The 20,882-nt window shown below is 48.8% G+C and overlaps 1 protein-coding gene across 2 annotated transcripts in view; it reads right to left on the reverse strand.

The window, feature by feature from the left end:
- Nucleotides 1-20,882, reverse strand: part of PLXNA4 (plexin A4) — a 685,503-nt gene that overhangs the window by 111,678 nt on the left and 552,943 nt on the right. For both annotated transcript variants that reach the window (XM_074975729.1, XM_074975721.1), the window contains 3 exons: nucleotides 19,184-19,374; nucleotides 6,847-6,998; nucleotides 6,059-6,176 (listed from right to left, as the gene is read on the reverse strand). In XM_074975729.1, the coding sequence (XP_074831830.1) occupies nucleotides 6,059-6,176; nucleotides 6,847-6,998; nucleotides 19,184-19,374 (461 nt within the window). The remainder of the gene's footprint in view (nucleotides 1-6,058; nucleotides 6,177-6,846; nucleotides 6,999-19,183; nucleotides 19,375-20,882) is intronic.

Genomic DNA, 20,882 nt, shown 5'->3' on the forward strand with positions numbered 1-20,882 from the left:
TGGAAGCATCCATTTTCAGGAAGAACTCTGAAGTTACAGTTTATTCTTTCATTAGCATTTTAATAGAAAAGCTTTCCACTCCTCCCCAAGTGAAAAGCTACTATCTGCATTTCAATGAAAGTTTTTTTTTTTCTTCCTAAGAATGATGGCACAAAAGCTTGATGCTCTTCCCAGCTCCTTTGAATGAGCAGGTACAATACATTATCATATGCCTGAGCTTTGGAGCCCATTGAGAAAACTGTATAAAACCACCCAACACACCTACTGGCTCCCTCCGTCAGCCCCTCCATCTCAGGCTAATCATTTTGAGAACACACTGAAACACAATGGAAACCTTTCTGCTCTGCATTCACTCCATATAAAGTTAGAATCCGGAGAAGGGGCAAACTGACATCAGACCAAGAGTCGAAGTCCTCTGCTTATCTACACAGCCGCGTGAGCTCCCTGCAGGCACACCCTGCTCGGTAGGATCATGCTTTCGTGAGGGGCAGGTATAATCATCACATCCCTCTGATGGGTGCCTTAGCCTCTCACCCACAGCTGGCAGCCAGTGTGCATGTTAGTGCTGCTGCCTATGCAGGCGCTAGCTTTGATGCACTTTCCTGTATGGTAAAATATGGACTGAGAATCACCAACACGCCACACAAGCCACTGAGCAGCCGGTGGAGGTTGGCTTCGTTTAACTGCTAACAGTCCTGGTGAAATTCATCCCCCCGGGCCCTAGAGGAGGAAGGACCCTTGTCCCTGTCCCAGTGTTCTCCATCACCTTTCTTCTCCTCTGTTGAGTTGCCTACATAACACCTCCCAATGGCTTCAGCAGCATGGTCCTCCAAGCTGGACACGCCGTGGCAAAGGGCCACCAAGTTTTTGCAGGTATATCAGAGGGTCTGTGACTCAGGCTCTCCAAGCTGCAGTGCACCATTAATCATTCACTGCTGCCCTCATAAAAACTGAACTAAAAACCAGACTTCAGACTTTTTTTTTACCATTAACAGAGTGAACCCTTCCCTAGTGCTTTCATCCTCTCTTCCCTTCTTCTGGCCCCCGGCTTTCCCACCCTTGCCATTGGCACAACCTGTACTCACTGATTCAGCCACCCAGTGTGTCCTACACTGAGCATCTCTTCTCTGCCTGCCACCACCATACCTGATCTGCAGTCATCCTTCCCCTTCCTGCTCAAGTGGAAGCTCCCCGGCTTAATCGCTGAGCTGTCTCTCTGTCCTTGCAGCAGCTACCCTGATGCTAGCATGTCAAATCCCTCTGAAGCCTTGCAAGGCATGCTGTGATATGTATGTAATGCAACCACCCCGCTAGGAAAAGTACTGATTTGGATTAATTGGAACGATGAATATGACTTGCCAATGAGGGAGGGATGAACACTGGAAAGAGCACAAGATGGATGGACTTGAGAGCAGCTGTCTGTACTATCTAGCACAATGGTCTAGAGGTATTCAGCACAGAAAACCCTGCTGATGCTAGACTTGGGCATGGATGGACAGCCAAGAAGTCAACAGCAAGAGCAAGAAGCTTTCACAAATGGACATGGATGATCAAAATCGAACAGTAACTGAAAGAATAGGAGAGCTAAGAAGCTAAAGGGAAGTGTCTTGGAAAGAGTCCCTGATGGGGACTCTCTGTCGAGGTACTGATTGGTCCCCGTCACTGTCGCTTCTGAGGAACACTGGGAGAGTTAGAGGTTTGCAAAACGCCTTTAGCAGCATGTGGCTATTTACATTTCATTCCCAATGCCCATCCCAGTGAAAAACAATGCTCGGGTGCTTTGAAATCCAGGGTAGCCCCTTGAAGGTGAAGCCTGCTCCTTTTTGAACAAAGACAGCATCTCATCTAACAGCCACCAAGATCTGCCGGCTTCGTTAAGTGCCCGCAAACTTCTATCAAAGGGACAAGTCAGCCTGGAACATCCTGGCAAGGGGCCTTGGCAGGTCTATTACACAAGCAGTGCATGATGGAAGAATGGGCTTCTCATGTAACACACCAACAAACTTGTCTGCTGGCCTAGGGGACTTAAAGAGCACCCTGCAGGCCTCAGAGAGCAAGAGTGGGAACTTCCATTCCTGTGGTACAACCAAGTTCTCATCCTGTGTTACAGCCTGTTACAGCCTTGGACCCCAGAAACATAAACACGAGATAGCCATATTATTCCCTGACACCTGAGTTTAGATGTGGGAACCAGAGAGACCAGTAACCAGGGCAACTTTGTTTCCGCCCAGTGAGAACATTGAAAGTGGTCTTGAGCCAGTATGCGCACACCTAGTAAACAGCTAAGGGATAAAAACCACTGTGAGGTCCCGCCCCAGCTGAGTTTCACCAGGGACTCTCGGCGTCAGGAGTGCCCCGGATGTGCCCCCAGCTGGAAAAACATCTGCCGCGGCCCTGATGTGAGGCACTTCGGGAGTGGAACTCTCTGTGGCACACCAAAGAACTTCAGGTCCAGACATATACATCCCGTTGTACTTAAGCTCGCTAATGGGCACCTTGCGAATGATTTGTAGTAACTTGGAGCAGATAAGCTTAAAAAAGTACATTATCCCTAATCGGCTCCACGTTGAAGCGAATCCCCTGATCCTGTCCATCTTTCGCCTGTGAGTTGACAGGATGATGGAGGGAGGGGGTGGGAGCTGACTGCAAACACAAAGACAAAGGCTCCATGGGACTGACTGCATATTTCATATCAGTTTTACATCAGGGGAATTCCGTTCATTTCAGTGGCATTACTCCTAATTTACAGCAATGTAACGGAGCAGAGTCAGTCTCAGCCACACCTTACTGCAGACTGGGCCCTGGACAGGAAATACAACTTTTTTTGTTTGCTTCTTGCTGCCCACTTTAAAACAAAAATGAAGAGTGTGAGACCTGGTGCGCTAAAAAGTCTTCAGATAACAAGCTGCAGACATTCATAGATGCCTGAGGTGCATCCTTCACATCCAATGGCAAGACTTGGTCACAGATGAGGAGCTTTGGAAGAGAGCAGGACAAGAACCACTTGACGTTCAAATCAACAGAAGAAAGTGAGAATGGCTAAGCCACACTCTCAGAAAACCCCCATCCAGCACGGTCCATCAAGCTTATACATGGAACCCACCAGGAAAACGCAAAAGAGGAAGACCTCGGACAACATGGAGAAGATCGACTGAGACTGAAGGCAAAAGCTGGGTTATTCCTGGAGTCAGCTGGAAGTTTTGTCCCTACATAGAGTGAAGCGGAGGAGACTTGTAGATGACCTACGGTCCACTTGGGATACAAGGGTACAAATCAAGTAAAGCTGCTGTGTCCAGGTGGACATTGGAATACAAAGCTATCTTCAGATTACTCCCAAAGAATGGTCATTTGCAGTAGCGACAGCAGAAATCCTGCTCAACCCCTTCCCCTGAGGTTCGCAGTCACAGAAATTTGGGATGGCAAAGAACCCATGGCACACCTGAGCACACAGAACAATGGACAGAGGCATTGTCAGATCTGTGGTCACTAGATCTCAAGAGCTCCTGGCTCCCAGACCTGGACTCTGACCACTCTCTCTCCAGTCTCCAATTCCACCCATCAGGTGCAGGGTGTTCATCCCCAGGACACCAGGGAGCAGTGGCTGCCTCATGCCAGCTGTGGCTCTCACCTGCAGGGCAGCTTCTACCTTCAGGCTGAGCATCGCTGCAGTCGCAGGGTGAGCTTACTGCCTTTCCCTACCCCCTGCAGCAGCTCCCATTAATTCCCCAGCTCATTTTTCAGGGCTGGCTCCAGGCTGCGGAGGTGACTCTCAAGGCTGCCCTTAGAGATGCTCATTAGCAGTCAAATTGCTGAGGGCTCCTCCTTGGGGAGCAGCAGGCATGACCCACACTAGCATCTAGCATGCAGTTAAGGATGGCATCTGCCGGCTGGAGATCCAGGGTGGTTGTGCCCTCCCTGAAGGGGCTTAGCAGAGTACCCCTGGGGAGGCGGAGTTTGCTCCCAGCTGTTATGAAAGCAGCTCCCTTCAGCCGCTCACTCTCTCACTGCACTCTCAGCACGGTGAAGAGCCTGTCAGCCTTTGCATTGTTTTCTTGCCACTGAATTCTGGAGCTGGCTGGCTGTTCCTCAGCCTCTCTGGTCCCACCCGGCAGGCTCAATATGGAGAACAGCCTGTAGATTCTCAGGCCCAGCTGAGCCAAGTGTGCTCTGACTTGACAAGAGAAGGCCTGGGTCTGCATAAAAGACCTTAAGGTCTGGCTCTTGATCCTGTTTATCTCAGAGCTGCGTAAGCTTCTTCAGGGGAAGTCTGAGTCGCTCAACTGAGATCTCCTGCCTTAAGCTGGATTCACCCCAATATGGGCCCTGTACTATAACCTAGGACTCTTTGAAGCTACAGAGCTCACCTTCTCAACGATGACTCCGATCTCAGCGCTGTACTCATGTCTGTATGTCTTTTGATTTTTAACCAATATTCTCTCATTTCTGTTTCAATCAATTTTAGTTTAGTTAATAAGAATTGCTTTTAAGTGTGTATCTGAATAAGAGCTGAAATATTCATTAACCCAGAGGGTAATGTGTCCAATTCTGTGGGGCAGATAGAAATTTCTCATATGATGAATAAGATTTTTGGTGATCCTCACATGTGACTTAGGTGGCTGGAGGCCTAAAGCTGGGTCGCTTTAAGGCAGTGTTTCTTAACCAAGGGTACATGTGCTGTTGGGGGTACATCGAGGTCTTCCAGGGGGTACATCAACTCATCTAGATAGTTGCCTAGTTTTACAATATGCTACGTAAAAACACTAGTAAAGTCAGTACAATCTAAAAGGTCATTCAGACCATGACTTGTTTCTACCGACTCCTATGCCTTACGCTGAAATGTAAGTACAGTAGTTCTACTCCGATTCATTTATTTGATAAGATGATGGTAGGAAGTCAGCAAGTTTTCAGTGGTAGTTGTTTGCGACTCCTTTGCATGTTTTTGTAAGTCTGTAGTTTCTAAGTGAGGTGTAATTTGTTGGATGCAAAACAATCTGAGTCCTGACAAGGTACAGTGATCTGGACAGATTTAATGGCACTTGTTTCAAAACCTTAGATTGCCTTAGGACCACGTTTCTCAACTGTTTCGTGCTGTCTTGCTAAATCTAACTATTGGACTAGTCACTATTGGACTAGTTTGGGGGACTGTCTGCCCCATGCTTTGCAGTTCACTCTGAGTGGGGGACTCAGTCGGTTCCCCTGGGACCTGGTCACAGCTCTTCTGCCCAGGAGAGCCAGGCGTGTATCCCCTCTTGGCCACAGAGAGTTGGGCCAACTCTCCTCCAAGTGCTCCTCGAGCCTGGGAGAGCTGGGCCATCTCCCTGCACTTTGCTCCTCCAGCCAGAAGTGCTGGGCCAGCTCTTCCCCTCCCCATCACCCCTCAGGCCCAACCACTAGCTCTGCCAAGGGTTTGGTGGTCGGTGGAGGAAACTCACACTGCCCCAAGGCAGTCTCCCGAGCAAGGCTCTTGTGTTTCAAGCTGTAGCTGTTCATCTATTCCCTCCCCACCACCATCCTCCCCAGGTGCTTGGCGCCAGAATACCAGAGCAGCAATGAGAAGAGGGACATAAAAGCTCCAGAGGATGACAGCTGCCTAGATCACACACTGAGTTCTGTGCCGGGGACAATCCTAGCCCATTCCCTCTTGGCTCCCCAGTATATCCTCCATGGCTGCAGAGATGGGATGTCCTTAGCTGGTTCTCCAGTTCAATGTATCTCACCATTTGGATTTCTGGCTCACCCTCCAAATCACAGCCCTGGTCCCCCAATGCACTTGGAAGGCACCAGGCACCACTTGCTACAGCCGTTGCATCCTGTAGGAACACCAGCCCACGGCACGTGGACTTCTGCCAGGAAGGAATGTTCCTGCCTGCTGCATGTGGGCCTTGGCGTAGGGATGTAGGGGTGGGGGGAGGGAATAGCAGAGGAGGAGGTGAGAGAAAAGGACAGGCGGACTCCATTCCCATTCATGCCAATGGACGGATTACAACTGGCCTAAATGGCAGCTGGATGGGACCTTACTTCCTTCTGACCCTAGGGGGTGCTCTGTGGAGGGGCTTACCACAAAGTAGTAGAGCTGGGACGATTGGGCTGTGAACTCAGGCTTACACTCGGCCACGCAGATATTCACGAATCCGACGTACTGGCTGAGCTGGGCCTCTCCCATCTCACACACGATCCTGCATGGAAAGCGCAAAGGGGAGAGCAGGGGTTGGGGTCAGTCCACACTGGCGCAGAGCCTGTCGTCTGGAGGACAGACCCTGCTCGCTCCCTGCAGCTTGCCAACACCGGACCTGACGGAGCCCTGGGGACGGTGTTCATTCATCGGGTGTGTCTCCAGGCCATGTGGCCAGATCCCCAGCAGGTGTACATCAGCCTAGCTTCACTGGCTCCACAGAACTTGGACGGCCACACCCACTGAGGAGCTGGCTAGTTGGTCTCTCCCCTCTCCCCTTACAGCCACTTTGCTAGCGCAGCCCAGCAGCAGCACTCACCATAGGCCGGACTGTGGGTTCCAAACCCCCATCAGCTCTGGGACTCCCACTCATTGTCACAGCAGAGCTCTTCGTCCTTCTGACCTGAAGACGGGCCCTTAAGCCCAGCTCTCTTCTGCCCAGCATTGGTGGCTGTCAACCACAGTGGGGCAAAGTTCCCAGGAGAAGGGAATAATCCACAAGCCCTTACTCAGAAAAAACTACGGGGGCAAGGGAGCTCCGCACAAAGAAAGTCCTCAATGATTGGCTTCTTGGGCTTTCCTGGGGGGCTCTGACTTCTCTGGTGGAGCTCAGGGGGGCAGAAGAGACTACTAGGGGGTACATGGTTTCACAGGCCAGTTCCTGGCCAACTTACTGCTCTGCGGGGATGTATTCTTCCGCCAGCGGTTTGCACTCCACTCCAGCCACTTTGACGTGAGAAGCAATGTCCCGGAACTCCAGTCCCAGATTCTCTCCCCGGATTGTCACCTTGGTTCCTCCTTCCCGAGGGCCGGTCACTGGGACAATCTTAAGGAAAAAGGGAAGAGCAAACAGAGAAACACATTTGCACAGCACAGATTTCCAGCAGGAGTTGTAGCAGCATCGCCTAGGCTACTGCAGGGTCACGTCAGTGTGCACAGCTCCCTTACAGATACCACCGAGCCATTGCGATTGCTTCTCACCCCAAACACATGAACTCCAAAATTCCACCCTGTGTGATACATCTTGACACCCCTGCTATGTGCGTAACACCGCGCCATGCCAGCTCTGCACGCTGCCTCTCAAGGGATACCTCGGAACTGGGGTATCTCCTTGTAGGGGGAGGTCAATCTCTGGGTTTCCTAAATGTCCATCAGTTGTAAAAGTTCACCAGTGGTAAGTGGTGGGAAAGGAGAGGGAGCAGGGAAAGGACAGGAAGCCGAGGCAGAGAGGTCCAGCCAATCTCTCTGATACACTCCAAGCCTGATCCAAGGCCTATTGCGGTCAGGACATGGACTCCCATTGAAAGACTTCAAGGAGTTTTGGATTGGCTCCTAAGTGACAATCTAGTTGCTCACTTCCTGCTGAGAAGACGCCTACCAGAAAAAGCTGCTCCAAGGCTCTGGAAGTGATGGCTGCTAGACAGCAGCAGCTGCCATGTGGCAAAATATACCTCCAATGGAATTTCAAAGGACGCCATCTGAGAGCTGCAGCAGCGGGAGGTGGGGAAAACACGTGCTCCTTGAGTGCAAGTACTTCTGCTCAGTAGAGGTGGGATCCTCCCCTCCTGCCCCCAGCCTAGCACTCATGGAGACTGGTGGGATGGAATTTTCCTTCTGAACCCACAATCTGGACCTGTTCAAAGCCTGGGCTGGGAAAAAGACCACCACCAACCTCAGTATCTGCTGGGCAAGACTGCTGAGCCAACGGATTCATGGGTTCTGTTATCTCCCTGCTGGCCCAGCATTCAGTGTGGCTGGCATGGAGGCCACAATTTGCACTCCCCACCCCCAACTAGTCTGCATGTGTCTGAAGCCCACCCTGTGCTGCTTTCTCCCCTTGGGAGAGCTTACCCCTGCAGAAGGCGGGGAGTCCCTTGCACTCAGGGTAGCATATTGTACCTGACCCCCCAGCATGTGAGTGTGGGCAGGTGCCAAGCATTTGCCCACTTGTCCACATGCACTGCTGGAGCCAGGCTAACCCTTCGGTTTTGTCTGGACATGAAAGGGCAAACCCAGGTTCCACTGAAGCCAAAGGGGCCAGGAGCCAACCACAAATTGGATAGGACAAGAGTCAATGGGCTTCCACTGCAGCAAGGGGGATTTAGGTTGGACATTAGGAAAAACTCCCAAACTGTCAGGGTGGGTAAACATGGGAACAAGTTGCCTCAGGAGGCTGTGGAATCTCCATCCCTGGAGACCTCTAAGAGCAGGTTAGACAGACACTTATTGGGGATGGTCTAGACGGTGTTTGGTCCTGCCCTGAGGACAGGGGACTGGACTCGATGAGCTCTTGAGGTGGCTTCCATTTCTCGTGTTCCATGAGTCTATGAAATTACCTGAATTCTGCCCTGTCTCTCAGTTATGGGGCCTAAATGGTTTGCCAGAGGAGACGATGAAGGAAGCAGGCTTCTCCCGGTGGCGCCAAAGGCTCCATGCAGGCCATCTGCCAGCACTGGCAAGGAGCACTCCACCATGAAATTATGGGAATTTCCTGGTAAACGTTCTCACCCATTTGCTATTAGCACTGCCAGCTGGAAAGCCACGCTGCCAGCTACATCTCTGCATCGCACTCTTCCAGGCAAAGATATCCTAAATGCTGGCAGGAGCTGCAGAGAACCTGGTGGGTCTTCACTGCTTCCTGCTGCCAGATTAGAAACTCCCTCCACAAACTGCACCCCTGCCTCCCATTCATGTGGCCAGTGAGCGATGGACCCCAGAGGAAAGACTCAAGGACAGCAAAGGGGGATGGTGCTAAGGCTTGAAACCAGCGTTCCCTCTATTTCTGTCCCTCCGTGGAAGGAATACATTCTGTTAGGTGCACTCATGCATCTGTGGATGTGCGCCACCGGTAGAAACACAGGCTGCCCATGATGGGTTCTCTGTTAACCGGCTGGGCAGCGCCTGAACCTCTCCTGGATGGCTGCCGAGGTGCTCAGCTTACAGGGAACACTGTGTGCAATCCGTCTCCCACAGCTAGCGGAGTCTTCTGCATGTGTGTCGCCAGGCCAGTTCGAACCCGCATGCAAAGAGCTCCGACTGCCTGTAAGAAGGGAGCTGGTGAGTTACATTCCCTGCTCAACGCACACACAGAGAGCTGGCAAGGGTGGATTTCTCTTTGAGTTATAGCCCCAAAGGGAGCCATCCGTAACTGCTCCGGGTCCGGAGCTACAGCTGGTGGCTAACACATGCAGGCAGGGTATGGGATGGAACGGATGCTCTATTGCTGTGAACTCTCCTCTGTGCAGCATTAGGTAGTGTAAGTGAGCGAGACATTTACAAACCCTCAAGCAGATCTGACTGTGCTCTGTCCAGCAGGGGGCAGCTGCTCTGGATCAGTTGCAGAAAGCTGGAATCTGCAGAAGCCCCCAAAAGGGGCCCAGTGAGCTCTGGTATAGGGCTGCTGCAGACGACACTTTGCAATGAAATAATGAGTTTTCCCAGTGGTGACTGTGACAAACTGCCCCTCCCCGCCCCCTGCTTTATAGAAAGCAGGCTGTGAATAGAGACATGCATAGCTCAGAGATGCTTTGAGCAACACGTGTCTTGTACCCTAACATTTTAATGTCAATAACCAGTTAATCTGTATATTGTGTTTGTGCAGATACCATTCTTGCATGTGAAGTAGAAAATATGAAGTGTGCGTCTGTTTATAATGTTAAAGGTGCTAATAACAACAACTACTAGAGTTACGGGCGCTGGGGGGAAACAACCCAAAGAGCAGGTCCAACTTCCCTAAGGACTGAGCAATCAGCTATGAGTAGGGGGCTGGAGCACATATCCTACGAAGAGCAGCTGAGGGATTTGGGCTTATTTAGTTTGCAGAAGAGAAAGGGGAGAGGCGATTTGATAGCAGCCTTCAACTTCCTGAAGGGGGGCTCTAAACAGTGGTTCTAAACCACTTCCATTTTGAGTGGTAGGACGTAAGGAATTTGGTTGTGTGAGCCTTCTCTCTAAGATTTAGCCATGGAGATTCCAGGCCACTAGATGAAGAGAGCTCAGCTTTGGGTGGAGCAGCTGCAGTCTTGACAAATCAGGTCCCGATGCACCAGAAGAGGGATTGGAATTGCATGTGGAGAACCAGTGTTGATAGGCCTCTGCTGGGGTTGTCAGAATAACTTGTCTTTGATTTTTAGCAGCATTCTTGTGCGTGGTGGTGTGAGGAAGAGCATTACAAAGAGGTGCTGTCTGCGGTAGTAGGAAGATGACCACAGCAACCGTGAGCAAATCCAACCAGCAATTTAGAGAGAGACAAGAACCCGTGGAGACACCACAAGTGTAGTGGCCAAATGCAATCTGCTTGTTGAGTACCTTGAGGCCAGCCACACCCGGAGGGGTCAAAGTGCAGTCTTGCATGTTGGGGCACAAATGTGCATAAGACCATGGGACCTAGGAGCTTCAGACAATTTCAGGCTCTCACGATTGGATGAGATTTGAGGTGCATTATCAAGAATTGGCTTGACTGGAATTGTACCTCGATAGAATAGAGTCAAGGACGTCCCCATGAATTCTATCCTCTACCACGGAGCTAGGATAGGCTAGTATGCATTTATCAGAAGGCCTAGATCCTTGAACATTGTCTGGGTAACTCAAACACTCATCACTAACAAAACCCTTGGCTAGCCAGTCATCTAGATAAGAATAGACCTGCTCTCCTAACACCCTCAGGAAAGCTGCCACTATCACCACACGTTTTTTGAACAGCTGAAGACAAGCCGAACAGGAGTATCATTAACTGGTAGTACATGTGGTTCACCACAAATTTGAAGAATCTTCTGTGCAAACAGACATTAATTTGAGGAGGGTGGACCGGTCTCTGGAATCCCAAGGGGGGATAATGGATGCTGGAGTGACTGTGCAGAACTTTATTTTTGAGATAGTCCTTGGGTTGATGCAGGCAATTACAGATCAGTAAATATAACATCAGTATTGGGCAAATTAGTTGAAACTATAGTAAAGAATAAAATTGTCTGACATGTAGATGAACATAATTTGTTGGGGAAAAGTCAACATGGTTTCTGTAAAGGAAAATCATTCTTTACTAATCTACTAGAGTTCTTTAAGGTGGTCGATAAGCTTGTGGACAAGGGGTATGCAGTGGATATAGTGTGCTTAGATTTCCAGAAAGCCTTTTACAAGGCCCATCACCGAAGTCTCTTAAGTAAAATAAGTTATGATGGCATAAAAGGGAAGGTCCTCTCATGGACTGAAAAGTGGTTAAAAAGACAGGAAACAAAGGTTAGGAATACTGTAAATGGTAAATTTTCAGAATGGAGAGAATAGTAACAGAGAGGTAGCCATGTTAGTCTGCATCCTAACAAAATGAAAAAGCAGTACAGCATTATCTCCAGATTTGAAGAAGTGGATGTGCCCCATGAAAGCTCATCACCTAGTAAATTATTGTATTAGTCTTTAAAGTGCTACTTGACTGCATTTTTGTTTTGTTAGAATGGAGGGAGGTAACTAGTGGTGTTCCTCAAGGGTCTGTAGTGGGACCAATCCTATTCAACCTACAGCAAACTCTTTCATATCCGGCATTCTATCATCCAGAACACTCAAATAACTGGCACTTTAACCATAGTTATGTTTCAGTTATGTTTTCCATCAATGCAGTATAGTGAAAGTAAATGCAAATAAATACAGCAAAGACCATGTAAGTGTACAGTGTACAACACTATAGTTGTTGGTAAATAAAGTATAGTGCATACATTTGTTTGGTTCTTAATATCAAACCTTGGTTTTCTTTAGTGGTATGCATTGCTAGGAATACCTCTCCATTATCCGGATTATTTGAATATCCGGTAAACTCCTGGTCGCAAGGCTGCTGGCTATGAAAGAATTTACTGTATTAATAAATGACCTGGAAAAAGGGGTAAACAGGGAGGTGGCAAAATTTGCTGACGACACTAAACTGCTCAGGATAGTTAAGAATAAAGCAGGCTGTAAAGAGCTTTAAAAAGACCTCACAAAACTAAGTGATTGGGCAACAAAATGGCAAACGAAATTTAATGTTGACAAATGTAAAATAATGCACATCGGAAAAAATAATCCCAACTATACATACAAAATGATGGGGACTAATTTAGCTATAACTACTCAAGAGAGAATTCTTGCAGTCATTGCAGATAGTTCTCTGAAAACAACCACGCAATGTGCTTCAGCAGTCAAAAAAGCAAACAGAATGCAAGCAATCATTAAAAAAGGGATCGAGAATAAGATGGAAAATATCTTATTGCCTGTATATAAATCCCTGGCACACCCACATCTGAATACTGCATACAGATGTGGTCATTTCATCTCAAAAAGTATATCTTGGCATTGGAAAAGGTTCAAAAAAGGGCAACAAGAATGATTAGGGGTTTGGAATGGGTGCTCTATGAAGAAAGATAAAAACAACTGAGATTTGCCATCTTAGAAAGGAGGTGACTAAAGGGAAATATGACAGAGATGTATAAAATTGTGACTGGTGTGGAAAAAGTGAAAAAGGAAAAGTTATTTACTTGTTTGCATAAGAAAAGAACTAGGGGTCATCGAATGAAATTAATGGGTAGCAGGTTGAAAACTAACCAAAGGAAGCTTTTCTTCCTACAGTCGGCCTGTGGAACTCCTGGCCAGAGGAGGTTGTGAAGACCAAGACTTTAACAGGTTTCAAAAAGAACTAGATACATTCATGGAGGTTAGGTCCAGCAATGTTTTTTAGCCGGCATAGGTAGGAATGGTGTCTCTAGCCTCCATTCTGTTCTGCTCCGTTCACTCCCTCTGGGGGCACCAGGCATTGACCTCTGTCAGAAGACAGTACACTGGGCTAAATGGACTGTTGGTCTGACCCAGTGTGGCCATTCTTTTGTAATTCTCCATTTTCATGTTGAATTGTTTCAAAACATTTCCTACATAAATCTCCTGGAAATGGTATGTTCCTGCAAAACATCTCAATGCCTACGAACCAGCCTTTTTAATGGGAAACTGTTCCACCAAATTAATTTGACCAGCTCTAACGAACAGTGAGTTAGGCTGGAAACTATCACACAGCTTTTCTTCTCATATGGGAGTATTTCTCTGCTCTTCATTTGGCTCCTCCAAAGGCATGGCACTCAAAGGTTCTTCTTTCCCAACCAATCAATTCCCATAACATCACTGTGATTAGGGTCTAGGTTGGAAATTAGGAAAAACTATTTCACCAGGAGGGTGGGGAAGCACTGGAATGTGTTACCTAAAGAAGTGGTGGAACCTCCATCCCTAGAGGTACTTAAGTGCCGGCTTGACAAAGCTCTGGCTGGGATGATTTTGTTGGGGTTGGTCCTGCTTTGAGCAGGGTGCTGGACTTGGTGACCTCCTGAGGTCTCCTCCAACCCTATGATTATGACACTGAAGTTTGTTGTTGTGGACATGACTGTGATGTCAGAACTAAGAATGCCAAGCACTGTAAGAACTGGCAACTACGAGACAAGAATTTCTGCTTAAAAAGCACCCATCACCTAGAAGGTAAGTTTAGTGTCTTGTTCCTGGCTCTAAATCCACTTTAACAACAAATCCAGCTCTTCCCTATGTCCCCTGGAATGTCACAATGCTTTAAGGCAAGCAGAATCTCATAATATTTAACACCAGAGCCATCCAAACTACTACACAGCCGAGGAGATGAGAGGAGGAGGAGGGAAGGGGGAATCGTTCAGGGCATTTACCCAGACATTTGCTCGGCACATACCTCAAGGTACCTGAGTCCTGACCAAAGAGGAAAGGAAACTCCAAACAAACTGGAGACTAAACCTCAACTACAAGATTCCAGGCCAAATACACCTCTGGTGTAACTCTGCTGACCTCAATGGATATACCAAGGATTAAATTCATCCAGACTGAGAGCAGAAGTCCATCAGCTTATTGAGAATCAAGCTGCACTCATATGCCCAGATGGCAGTCATGTGCTGTGCTTCGTCTTGCAGTCAAGTGACTTGCCCAAGGTCACCCAACAAGCCAGAGGTTCAGTGTTGGAATTCCTCTCCCAGAGCTTCTCTTGGGACCGCATCCTCATGAAAGGTAAGAGGCTTTGCTCTCCCTGCAACAGATCTTCAAGGGCTCATCCCTCAGATCACACACTCATTAAAACTGGGGAAGGGCCAGAAAAAAAACCTCAGACTCAACACCCCTGAAGCTTGGGGAGCTTGGATCTGAATGCAAACTTCCTGAGTTCCTTTGAGATCAACTAGTAAAATTTTCAAATTACCTAAAAAATAAAATTGTTAGTCTTTATGGTGCTACGGGACTGCTTGTTTTTTGTACGAGCGCTCCACGTTAATCTAACTTTGCTCCCGCTAATGTCAGTGGGAGTTTTAACAGCTGGCTTCAGTGGAAGTATGGTGAGGCCAGCACAGCACTTTAGAAAAGTCCATTCGCACTTGTGCAACTTTGGGCATTTAAAGATGTAGGCCTGGCTTGACATGAGTAACTAAACACAGGAGAAACCTTGTTTCTTGGAAGACAAGATGAAAGAGGCTACTAGGTCACCCAGCTGAAAATGGACTGTTTGTACTGTACGTAAGCGAAAATACAGAATGCCCGAGCAAGCAAACCTAGGCAGGGAGAAACCCCAGGAACCAGTTCCTAAAAGTAAGCTAACAATGGGCAAGAGAAGTCAAGAGCATAAAGAATGAAGTCAAATATGGACGGAGCCTGCCATGTATGGATTACTGCCCGCCAAGTAACTAAGTGAGTCCCAAAACACATGATGCAATGTAGAGTGAATGTAATGTGGAGTGCAAATGTATGTAAAGTAGAGGGGTTGCTGTGTAACCTTGGGTGTGGGGAATGACCTGTGGCCACCCCTCTCCAGGAGCCTCATTAACTCAAGTGGAGTTTGATTGTATGGCCATAAAGGAACCTCAGTGACAAGCGCACAGTTGGGCTGAGTTTTTGGGAACACCATGGATTAGGTCTCGGAGGCTACCCCATCAAAAGGCCTGATCCAAAGCCCAGTGAAATGAATAGAAAGATTCTCTTGGACATCAGTGAGCTTTGGATCAGGCTGCCCAGGTATGCACAGAGCTAACCTACAGCCCTCCCTCCCCAACAGGCATGCAAAGGAAAGCATGTGAGCGCTTGAAGCTAGATTCAAAGAAAAGAGAGAAGATCTGGCCACTTGTTTCCATTCTGGGCTCACACAAACAGGGCTGGAACTGTTAGTTTCAGAGTGGAGAGCGCCGGGAGCAGGACTGAAAACTGCCAAGAAGCCAGGGCACCACCATAATACATCCAGCCAGGAGACCTCGTGCTACAATTTGCACCTGCTGCTAACGACGGCCTAATGTTACCGTTCTCCCTTGTCATTCTTCAAGAGCAATTTTATAGTCCTCTAATTTCATTGACTGGCAGTATAAATGCCTGAGCCTGTAAATAACCAGGGAGCTTTTGTGTTGTTGTGTGTGTGTTTTTAATTTTCGTCCTCTCTGCTCTTCGTGGATGTTTTCTTGGATCCCAGCCAGAACGAGAATTCTCTCCCCGACCGCTCCAGACATACCATTTAGCTGCAATATATATCCAGCCACTTGAGATTACTTCCATGCTAATGGCTCAGAAAAAGACTTTCCAAGAGCTACTTATGAGCATGCCAGGCAATCAGAATATTTCATGAGCGAATAGAGCGATGATTTGCAGGAGCTTTGGGGCTATCGTGACTTGGAGAAAATGCCATCAGAGAAAGCAATACACCTCCCTGGTGCAACCGAAGGGTGGAGCATGGGTGGTTTGCTGTCTGACACACAAGCACAGCAACTGCAGGGGTTGGGAGGTGCAGGGAGAAGCTTGGTAGAAAAAAAAGTGGGGGGAGAATTCTCAGAATGGTCATCTGTAAGATATGGCCTTGCTGCAGGGACTTCAGATGGAATTCTCTGGCCTATGATATGCAGTATAGGTTAGGGGGAGGGATAGCTCAGCGGCTTGAGCATTGCCCTGCTACACCTGGGGTTGTGAGCTCAGCCCCTGAGGGGGCCATTTAGGGACTAGGGCAAATAGAGTTAAAAAAAGTAAAAAGGATGGTTCTTGGCCCTGCCAAGAGGGCAGGGGACTGGACTCCATGACCTCCTGAGGTCCCTTTCCAGCTCTATGAGATGTGTTTCTCCATATATGATTATACCCTCTCTCATCTCTGGTCAGGCAACACATGTGGTCCAGCATGATTTTAGTTAGCCGGATGTCCAGTTATCATGGGTGTGATCAAGTTTCCTAAGGCTCCATAAAGTTTGTTTCCAGTCACCACTCCTGGGTCTCAGTGTTCTGTGCTGTTCTTTAGCTGCAATTTACCCCACATGGCTTTTAAGAGCTCAGTAAGCAGTGGAAGTGTTGGTAATGTGCTAGACAATACTGACCTCCACCAGTTTGGCAAATTCTCTGGTTTGACACCAGTCAGGTCCCGAGGATGCCGGACGAGAGAGGCTCGCCCTGTCTGTCAGGGCAGAGCATTGTAACGACCCTGTACAGCCTTACAATCTCTGAACTGATGAAAACCAAAAAACTTTGGAAACAGTTGTCAACTTCCATCCCGCTTTAATTTTCAGGCACTGGGGGTGGAAGTTGTAAGCAGAAGCCTCTAATTCTGGGTTCCCCCTAGTTTTCTCCTGTCCTCCCCGATCTCTCCTATTGCCCCCTCTCTCTTTTTCCCTTCAGCTCCTTCGTGAACAACGCAGATGGTAGGAAACTGCACAGAAAAGCATCTTCTTGTGGGGTTCCCCGTCCCTTGGAGGACACATTGCCCCCTGACAACAGCCTTTTCTCCCGTTGACAGGGACTGGCGCAGCAGACCTCGGACCAGACTTGTGATTGTTCAGTGTAATCTGGGTGGCTTCCCCCATCTCCTTCCTCTGAAACATCAGGGATGACAACAGCTGGAGCTGAGGCACTGGCAGGGGTGGACCAGGGCTCTGAGGTGGCCCCCCCTCCCCCTTTCTCACTTAGCTCAGCTTGTTCTTGCTCACAGGCTCATGATCACCACGTGGGGTCAGGAGGGAATTCTGCCCCAGATCAGACTGCCAGAGCATGGGGACTTTCCCCTTCCCTCGGCAACATGTGAGTGTGGGTCACTTGGCAGGGTTACCTGCCTAGATCTCACTTGAACACTTCCCTGCCATTGAGATGGTGCTTCTCAGGCCTTCCTATGCTCTTTGCTTGTGGCAAAGCCTTCTGTGGGCTGCAGGCCTGTGGTCTCATTTTGGCTGTAGGGTTGCAGGTACAGGGGTGATGGCAGCCTGTGGCACACAGCAGGTCAGGTGGGGTGAGCTGGTGGTTATAGACTTGTAGGACGAGAAGGGACCTTGGGGGGCAGGGTGGGCAGTCACCTACTCCAGTCGCCTGCACTCATGGCACGACTAAGTATTTTCCAGAGTATCCCAGGCATGGGTCTGGCTCACTTGCCCTTAAGCTACTCCAGAGACGGAGCACTCACCCATTGGGCCATGAGAATTTGCCAAGTGGAGGAAGGACAGCTCAGTAGTTTGAGAATTGGGCTGCTAAACCCAGGGTTGTGAGCTCAATCCTTGAGGGGGCCACTAAGGGATGTGGGCAAATAAATTAAAAAAAAAAAAAAAGTGGGGGAGGCTGATGCTTGGTCCTGCCAAGAGGGCAGGGGGCTGGACTCAATGACCTCCTGAGGTCCCTTTCAGCTCTATGAGACGTGTATCTGTGTGTGTATGCCATGAAATTTCACCAATTTCCCCTCGCTGTGGCGCAGGGTTGGAAGGGGAAGAGAACTGACAACCTGACCTTGCTCCAGCAGCAAGCCTGCCTGAGCCTCAGCTGCTATGGGGCTCATCAGTTCCCCCATGATGGGGGCTCTTTGCAGAGACACCGTAAGGGGAAATGCTGACCCGGCAGGACTCCATTTGCACAGGCTGGCAGCTGAAATGCTGCTTCCTGTCCTGAACAAGTGGGCTGGGAACCCACCTTCACTGCCTGATGTGGCGGGAAGGAGGGCGAGGGCTGGCTGGAGCTGGGCCATCGTTTAAATGCTGCATCCTGGCGGGGAGGGGAGCTACTTTCTGTGGTTACTTGTTCATCCAACACCCCAGCATGGTGCTGAGCAGATTTTGAAGATGTGTGTGTGCTCGCTCTCTAAGACAGTGTATTCTGGGTGGATCTGAAACATGAATGCATTTGAGACTTCCCTAGCTTATTATGAGCACTGTTATGTCACAAACCTCCCTAGTAAGACTGTAACCACAATAAATGTAAGTGTGGCATTTAGCAGCAACTGATTCAGCTGAAAAGAGCGGCAGTGCTGTTGAATTCGTTGACTCACAGAAGTGTGCCGTGTTACTGGCAAGGTTGGGAACCACTGCCATAGTGTAGCCCCCTGCATATTAGCTACAGTATCCCTGGCATGGGTCTGTCTCACCTGCTCTAAAATTCTCCCACCCATCGGGCCTCAAACTGTCCAGTTCTGTAACCATCCTCCTCACTTTTGGTCTTGCCTGTGGGAAGTCCAGTGTTCTCCAGGGCCCTGCTGCCTCTGAGGGGGCTTCCCTCCTACACACTCAGGGCCAAATCCTCAGCTGGTGCAAGTAGGTGTCACTCAGTTGAAGTCAATGGAGACCTGCCAGTTTACACCAGCTGGGCCCTAGATCTCAGCGTAATCTCAGCAGTGGCTCTGGCTGTGTGGTGGGTGGCATTAGCGGCAATCTGCACTCTCACTTCACTCCTCACCCACAAAGCGCTCCAGGGACTGCGGAGCTGGCAGGATGCCGGGGATAGATCAGTGCTGGAACTCAGCAGCCAGTGCCAGATTGGAGCGGAGGAATCATGCAGCCTGGGCTGGCGTCATGGAAAGAACCAGGGGTTCTTATGTGACACACGTTGAATCTGACCTCCCATCATAAGAGGCGGCAGGGGCTCTGCAGGACAGAGCTCAGCCCTGGTGCCGTTCCGGCACTGAGCCAAGACAAAGCCGAGAACTCAGCTGGCATAAGAGCCCAGGGCTCTCTGAGCTGCCGACTTGACGTTCAGAAGCCAACCAGGGTGCAGAGAAGGACTTACGTCAGTGATCCGGGGATTGGTGCATTTGCCCTTGGTCCCGGACAGTTCCAGCCACTGGCTCTCGTGGCTGGGGCAGTGCTGTTTCAGCGTACACTGGCTCTGTCCCTCGCACCAGCCGCACTCGAAGTCCGGGTCGGCCTTCAGGCACAGCCCGCAGCTGTCCCGCATGGCCCCACACTTGTACAGGTGCACTGTGGGGACAGCAAAGGAGAGAGATTCTTAGGGGGTACAGAAGGAGGGGGAGCCTGGACAGACGGCAGAGGGGTAAAGCTACGAGTGATGGGTGGAAAATGAACATAGGGAAATGTAGGCCAAATAACAGCTATGCTCCGTTATATCCAATAATGCACTGGAGGAATAAAGAGTGGACACCCCATTGCTACAGTCCTAGGTTAGGCAGAGCTGCACGTGTGAGATTGTAGCCCCAAGAACAAGAACCTCCCAGCCTTTTTATTGCATCAAAACCTGGAGAAAGAATGTTCTAGTGGTCAAGGCACTGATGGGGGAATAAGGAGACATAAGCTCTGTTCCAAACTCTGCCAACGACTCCCTGTGGACCTTTAGCTAGTCACTTAGTCTCAGTCTTGATTCTGCATCTGTAAAATGGGGGAAATCATTCAGTTTCTATCCCACCTATTATCTGTCTTATTTATTTGGATTGTGCCTCTTTGGGGCAGGGGCCGTCTCTGGGTGTATGCACAGTACCTCAGGCAATGGGGATCTTCGTGGGGGCCCTAGATGTCATCATAGTACAAATAAACAACAGACAATAAACAACAGCAACAGATGCAGAATGTTTAAATCTCGAATTCAAAATGAGCACCCCCCCTCCTTCCTCTGCCTCAAGGAACATTGGAGTTGAAGTACTAACTTTGGTCCCTCTCCAATACAAAGGCCAAGGATTAAAACTCAGCCTTGGTTTTTGGTATTGCGTCTTATTATGAGGATGTGGAAGTATTTTCCATATTGTAACTAACTAGCTTCAATAACTAGAGCTACACAAATACCAGATTTTTTTTTGGTTCACTGCCAAGTCAAGAAGTTGGAGGTTAAACAAATATTTGTGTGTGTTAATCCCAAACCAACATTTATTGAACTGTTCAGTGAATTGAAAAGTCAAAAAAAACTGTAACCAAAATAGAAGAAAATTCCAAATGCAAAGTTGTTTTGACTAAAAACATAAATGTGTTCTGTTTCGAAAATGCAAAAAGAAGAATTGTGATTTCCTGGGATCCCCTCCCACCCCCAGTGATTCAGCTAATCTGACAGGAATTCACAACATAATCTGGTATTGCTGAATCTGCATTTTGTGCTGAAAAAAGGTTTGTCCTCAAAACACTACCTAGCTCTATTCACAACACATCTTTGGAGATGGTGATGTTACCTATCCATCTTTACAGATGGGAAAACTGAGGCACAAATTTCACTGAACGTGGCAGAGGCTTAAGACAAGTGTGTCCTTGCGTTCAGACCCTCCACGGATGTCATTCCTTTGCCAGCTATTGCTGACCTAGATGATTTTCTTGGTGACATGGGGAATTCTCCCTCAGTGCTCCTATTTCACTTTACCGGTAGCTGATTACTGACGCTCACTGGGGTTATTGACACAAGGTTCTCAGACTCCTGAAATTTCCCCCTGAAACCAGCAAGCATGGATGCATGCAGAGTGAAGGCTCAAGAGCTATTTCCTTCCCCCCAC

This window comes from Carettochelys insculpta, chromosome 1, assembly GCF_033958435.1.
Source record: "Carettochelys insculpta isolate YL-2023 chromosome 1, ASM3395843v1, whole genome shotgun sequence".
Taxonomy (NCBI): Eukaryota; Metazoa; Chordata; order Testudines; family Carettochelyidae; genus Carettochelys; species Carettochelys insculpta.